The sequence below is a fragment of the Galeopterus variegatus genome, unplaced genomic scaffold (genome assembly GCF_000696425.1).
Source record: "Galeopterus variegatus unplaced genomic scaffold, G_variegatus-3.0.2 Scaffold305, whole genome shotgun sequence".
Lineage (NCBI taxonomy): Eukaryota > Metazoa > Chordata > Mammalia > Dermoptera > Cynocephalidae > Galeopterus > Galeopterus variegatus.
The window spans coordinates 368,611-375,522 of record NW_007726416.1 but is presented as its reverse complement, the minus strand read 5'-3'; the positions used below and the strand labels follow the sequence as shown (position 1 = coordinate 375,522).

Sequence of the window (6,912 nt, the reverse complement as noted above, 5' to 3'; positions counted from 1 at the left end):
GGGAACTCTCAGGTCTAAACCTTTGTTCTGAAATACTTTTTTTTCTCTCCTATTGGTGAAAAAGAGAGCATAGTGTTGGCAGAGTCCAAAGCCAAGCTCATGGGAGAAACCTCAGTCATGCAAGAGTGGTACATGCCCCTCTTCAGGAAGAATCACCTCCAGGTGGTGAGGCAGACATATTGTGAGGAAGCTCAAGACAGGGCAGGTGCACAAAGCAAGTTGCTGACCTCTTTTTCTCTCTCTGATCTTCTAGGGTTCTTCCTAGCCTTTCTTCTCTGTTTTTTCTTATTTTTTTCTTCCTTCATGCCTTTTAGTGTGGCCACAGGGTCCTCGACTACTTCTGATGTGGGGGCTGTGTGATTGCTCATTGACCAATCAGAAATGGCGTTAGAGCTCCAATGAGAGTTGACAGGATTGGCAGGAAGCAAGGAAGAATTTGCTCCTGGAGTTGCATATTCTAAAGAACTGGTTTCCACAGGTTGAAATTCATAATAATCCCACTCCAGGCCACTGGAGGTCATTCTTCAACTAATTCTCCGTCCTTACCATCATGCCATAAAGATCAGTATCTGCAGAATATGAAGTGAGGAGTAAATTCTTCATAACATTAACATTGGAGAATGCTGTGTGTAAAATTTAGTTTTAGTTTAGTTTATCCACCATCTAAGATAGGTAGCTTCTGAAATGACTTTTTCCCAATAATTAATCTCCCAGTTTCTTTAAAAAACACATAAAGAGTTTTCTTCCTTGAATTTGTGCATATATTTCAAGGCTGACCACCAACAGGCATGGTAAATACACAGAAGACAGACACTCATCATATACTGTGAATGCCTTACTTCAGAATTAGTGAAGGTCAATTCCACCTTCTCTATTCCAACTGTTTTTTTGTTTATTGTTGCTGTGTTTTTGCTTTGTTTTGTTTTAATTTATCTGACAGAAGTAATATATGCATTGTTTGTCTTGGGTGAGGAAAAGATGCAAGAAAATGAATAATTCCAATAAATGAAGGAAGGTCTTTCTGTCTAAAAGTAGAGCCTTTCCTTTTGCCAACATGTCTCACCTTGGCTACCTTGTGAGAACTCCTGCCTGTTTTACTTCCTACCTTGCCTGATATAAACAGCAGCAGTCCTAGGAAATTAGCATGGCTTTTGCTGCATGGGAACAAGTGATCCTCAGAGTTCAGGACCTGAGGCAGGGCTGTTGGGTTGCAATGGTTTAGCACGCCTGGTGTTGTGGACTTGCCACCGTGGCAAGCAAGGGCTTTAATTATGCTGAGAAGATCAGATGCCTCCCAGCATGTTTGCATCAGCAATGCAATGCTCCGCCTTTTCTGTGGTTGGAATCTCTTCTCTCTCCCTGTATTTTCACTGCTGTCGTCTAAGGACATGATATAGTTAGGAATGTTCTGATGGCTACAGTACTGGAAAATAAAAAAGCATCATGATCCAAGGTAGAAATCAACAGTTTAAAGCTAAATCAGCATCTTTTGAAAATAACAGCCTTGGAGACCCAACAGGTTCCCAACATAACCAGAGATCTATGAAAGACACTAGATGGCCTTCCTTTTGCCCATGCATAAAACAATGTCATATTTAGTTATTTCTTTGCAAATGCTGCCCTTTTCACTGATAAGTGTGTTTGCCAAGCTTTAGGACATTACAACAGACCCAAAGAAAACTAGAAGCACTTTGGTAAACCATATCCTAGCACACCTGAGGGTCTGAAATTTGAATAACACTCTCTAACCACAGTGATTAAAGGTGAATCTTGAAAAGATTGGTGTAAGTGCAAAATCTCTAATATTCTGTGTTCCTAACAAAAGTTCTTATTTCTTAGAGTCCTGCCATACGAATTAGAGTTGAAACAGTTTCTGAAAAATAGTTTCCAATCATGTTATCATGGGGTCTTCCCTAATAGCTCATTGGAGTACAATTTACATGATCCCTTCTAAGAGGCCCTCTCTTTCCAAAGACACAATAGTGCAACCCTATGTACTATGTGACTCCACCCCAGCAGCTGCTGATTGACTCAGGATTGGTCACATGACCCCAGAGGAGCCAACTGGAGTCCCTTTCTAGATAATTTTTTTTTTTTTTTTGTGGTGGCTGTTTGGTACAGGGGTCAAACCCTGGACCTTGGTGTTAGCAGCACCAGGCTCTAACCATTGAGAAAACTGGCCAGCCCCTTTCTAGATAATTTGCATGAACAGACTCAGAGCTGAGTTGGTTGGTAGCCATGTCTAAATAACAGCACAGCACCAGAATAAACTCATTCTAGAGGCTTCTTTTTTCCTGCATTCTATGAGATCTATGTCCCTTTTTTTCCTTGAATAAGTCCTTTTCAACTAAATTGTACACATAGACAAAGAGGAAGCAAGGTGAGCAAAGGAAAAAATTAAGTTTTTAGGCCCCTTCTTTTCTCCAATGGTAAACTTGTTCATTGACACACATTTCCAGCAGGCCTTGCCACACTCTCTGGTGTGTGTGCATGTGCTTGTGTTCCTTTGTACTGAGCCAGGACACAGGCACTTGAATGATAATAGATAAGAATGAACCACGAAGGAAGAACCACCCACCCCGCTCCCATCCGCTAACTTGCTGTCGAGAATGGGTCTCAGAACAGGTCTTTTTGAGGAAGTTCTTGCCACCACGAGGATGAAGATTCAGCTAAAAAGAGTTGGGAGAACATCTACTATGCTCCCACCTCATAGCTGCTTATACTTTGTCCTGTGCAGTTCTAGGCAGACCAGCTCCCCTGCAAACCCAGTCCCTGGAAGAATGATGGCTTCTACTCACATCGTCCTGGACATCGAGGTCACAGCCAGCCTTCAGCAAGATCTGGACCACAGAAAGATGACCCTTATTGGCAGCAAGATGCAGGGGGGTCCGGCCATGCTGTTAATGCAAAGCAAACACTAACTTCAGAAGAAGACATCAAAACCACTCCCAGGCGAGGAGAGGAAGGGGGTCTAGAGCAAGGTTAACGCAGTGGGTTTAGGAAGATCATTCCCCCCGCCCCTTCAGTTTGGCAGGAGATTGTTATGGATTTACCCAGAATTCAAGTTTGTCTCAGTTAACCTGGTTATTGGCAATGTAATTAATCAATGAACAAATATGCTTGAAATGTGAAGATTTCATTCAGTGAATAATTTTTTTTTTGATGTATTCACTTACTTTTAATAACAATACATATACCATGTTATGACCATGGAATGTAAGTTTAGGTTAGACAAGAGAATTTCACAAGTGTATTAAAGTACTCTGTAGTATATCAAAGTTTGTGTATAGTGTCTCACCAACCAGCTTGCTCATAAATCATTTATCACTTCTATTATAGGTAATTTGTTTAGCTTAACATTTATGACTCTTACAGAGAAAATAAACATACTACACACATTTAAAAAGTGTTCATTTACCTTTGCATTAGCACTTAAAATACACACTTCTATGACAAGATAACATTTAAAAATTATTCTAATATAACATTAACAGCAAAAAAAATTCTGCAATTACAAGAGTTAAACTGGAACCATAATTATAAGTTATTCTCATGTTTACAAGTGTGATTCTGAAATAAATACTACTTCTCTGCAGCTCTGTTGTAAGCTTTCTAGATTTTGTTTAAACATTCACACACACACACTTTCAGTTGTGAGAGGCTTTACAAGTCACATTCCATGTACTTTCTTTTTTTTTTCCTTTTTGTCTTTTTTCGTGACTGGCAACGGATCGCAACCCTCAGTGTCGCGCCCGTACCAGACTGGGACCAGCAACGGGATCGCAACCCTTGGTGTTGCCCCCGCACCTCGCTCAGCCAGTGAGCGGCCAGTCTGCATGTGGGATCCAAACCCTCGGAGGGAGCACCGCCGCGCTCCCAAGCGGTGAACTGTAGCAGTGCGCCACCGGGCCGGCCCACATTCCATGTACTTTTAACAAAGAGTTGCTTGAGTCAACCAGTCCTAAAAACTGAAGTACTCAACCAGTCCACAAGACAAGCAGAAAAAGGTTAAATTAACTGGGGTAAAAAGGACTTCTACATAACATCCAAAGCATGTGATATTCTGCAGCAAACAGGGAGTACTTCAGGGTTGGCCTGCTGTCATCTTTGGAACCACTGTAATTTCATTGAGAAGGTTTAAGAAAGTAGATATTTTAACACTATCAAGTACACTTAAGTGATCTGTTTCTTTTGTGCTAACTTGACTTTCTTTAATGACCAAGTTAGGTACTATTATTAAGTTAATTAGTATTATTATTCACTAATAATTTGGTCATTAGGCAAATCAAGCCTGCAAGGAAGCAAGCCAGTATTCAAAATGCCATGTTATTGTCTGAGCCCGCTCAAATAATTTATTTCCAGCATAAACCTGTAGCCTAAATAATGAGACGTCTAACTAAAGCAAGCTCCTCCAACAAGACCAAGACTGCATCTCCTCTTCTAAGGTTTAGGTTTTGCCCAGAATTTCTGATACATGGAATAACCCATACCAAGAGCCATTGCTCCCACAACAAAGCCTTGGGCTGCCACATGCATGTGGATCAGATGAATGGACACTTTAGTATCTCCCCTTTTCTTCAATTTATATAATCCATATGCAGCAACTGCTGCAAAGCCTACCATTCCAATGGGGACAAATGGTGCTTCTTTAGCTTTTCAGATAAATTTGGATCCCTGATCTTCATCAGATGAAGAAAGAGAAACATCTGTGTTGGTCGACACAGTGACTGCTTGAAGAATCTTCCGAGAACAACAAATCCCTCATGATCCAAGCAGCTCCTATCAGTGCATAATTTCTACTCCCCACTCATTAGTAGCAAACTAGCAAGTAGCAGAATGAGGGGTTTCACGTCTGCTCTTATTTTCTCATGGCTGCTCATACTAACAGATGATGAAATGGCCACAGTGAAAATGTGACCAGGGCAGGAGGTGGAGGAACAGCAAATGTCAAGCTAATCAGCCCCAGGAAAACGCAGTTAGGAACTCCTGGAAATTAGAACTGCTTATCAAACAGACTAGGAAAAGCTCTCCCTCTTGATAAAAACAAATTTTAAAACTGCGAAGTATTTCAGCCACTCAGAAATGTAATATTTAAAAACGTACATACCCACCGACCATTTTAAGAAAACCTCAGGGAAACTGTTGGCGTTGCTTGTGAGCACCTCCCAGATGTCCCCTGCATCCCCAGAGGTAGCCACTCTCTCGACTTTGCGCTCACCGTGCCTTCGCTCCCCCACCCCCAGCAACCGGCCAGTATCCATGTATCTGAACCCTTGACCCTCCCGTTGCCAACACCGTGCTCAAGCCGGCCGAGCTAACTGGCTGGCCCTCCTCTGCTTTTCATTATATTTTTACTACATGTTGGCAGCCAGACAACATACAAGGTACTTCAAAAAGTTCGTGGAAATAGAGAACCAAAAGATTGTACAAATCATTTCACGAACTTTTTGAAATCCTCTTGTATAAACATTGTTTCACTTGTTCCAAACTTTATGTGTTAAACTGTATAATGTCATCTGGCAATTGTTTTGTCCGACATTATATTTTTGAGGGTTTTTTTTCATATTGTCACGTGTAGTTCCAGTTCACTTATTATTTACCTATTCTTCTACAGATGGGCCCAGGGGTGTTTCCAGCAGTTTGCAGGACACATTTGTGTGTTCCTCTCCTCGTGCACCTGAGTGGGCTTCTGAGCCTTGTTGCTGGGTCACAGAGAAGGCGATTGCCTTCAATGGCCCTATGCGTGCAGGCTCCTGAGGTACCACACTGAGAGTGACACCCAGAAGAAGTAACACTTTCAGGGCAAATCAACTTCTGCCTTGAGAACTGACCTTGCCAAACTTCTAATTCTCCAAATCCTGAAGGAGGCATTATGTTCCTTTTGCTTTCCCTCCCAGGTTTCACCGTGAAGAAACACTCAAACGTTATTTAAGCACCCATGCTGAAACACCCCCTGGAAGAAAAAGGGTCTCACATGGCCTACGTCCTGCTTAGATCTTGGTAAAACTTCACAGAGATCTTCTATTGATATTCTAGCAGAATAAACTCGTTTATGGTTTCATTAAAGCACCAGTCGGCCATGGGTAACCAGCCATGGAGGAAGACAGAGACAGCAGACCATAAGGGATCTCAATTTCTACCCATGAAATGCAATCAAGGCACTAGAATGACTGGAAAGAAAGAGGTCAGAGCTCACTCTAAAATTAGAATTCTTAATTAAGAACAAAGTTACTCCTAAGAAAGTGGGCTATGAAAAGCCTTCATAAAAAGGCAATGTCTGGGATGAAATGGAGGAGGGGCCGTTCTTTGCTGATGACTGTGCTTAGCCACGTGCTACTTGACCTTGACTCTTGAAGTGAGATGTCCACAGCTGACCAGATGCAGCAACTTGCTGCGCCGGGTCCCAGGCTCTGGCTGTCATTGCATGCCCTTGTCAAGGACCTCACCCCTTGACATTTAATAAGTGACTGTCACAAAGTTTTCTAAGGCGTTTTGAAAGATAGGAGAGTTCATCACATGCGTGAGGAGAAAGGGGTGTGCTGTGAGGAAGGTGACAGTGTGGTGGGACCAAGTACTTATTGAGCAACCAGCAAATATAGATCATGATGGGGAGAAGTTGCCTGGAGAGAGGCTGGAAAAGGAGCCACAGACCAGGGAGTCACTGGGTGTTGGGGTCAGGGGAACCCTGGGGAACATTCTTATCAGTAATGAGATATTACTAGTGGGGAAGTTGAGGCCCACAGAGGCTAAAGGTTTGTCTAAGTGAACACAAATAATCAGAAGGCAGGAGAAGGAAATGCTGCTGTGGTTCTGCTATGGACTGAATTGTGTACCCCCAAATTCCTATGTTGAATCCCTAATCCCCAATGTGATGGCATTCAGAGCTGAGGCCTTTGGGAGGTAGTTCATGAG

General features: G+C 42.4%; 1 protein-coding gene and 1 pseudogene across 4 annotated transcripts in view; both read right to left on the bottom strand.

Moving 5' to 3' along the window:
• The window catches only part of ANKRD6 (ankyrin repeat domain 6), a 78,456-nt gene that overhangs the window by 35,849 nt on the left and 35,695 nt on the right, over positions 1 to 6,912 (bottom strand). For all 4 annotated transcript variants that reach the window (XM_008567214.1, XM_008567216.1, XM_008567217.1 and 1 more), the window contains exon 2: positions 2,799 to 2,897. In XM_008567214.1, the coding sequence (XP_008565436.1) occupies positions 2,799 to 2,897 (99 nt within the window). The remainder of the gene's footprint in view (positions 1 to 2,798; positions 2,898 to 6,912) is intronic.
• On the bottom strand, positions 4,441 to 5,261 carry LOC103586084 (annotated as a pseudogene).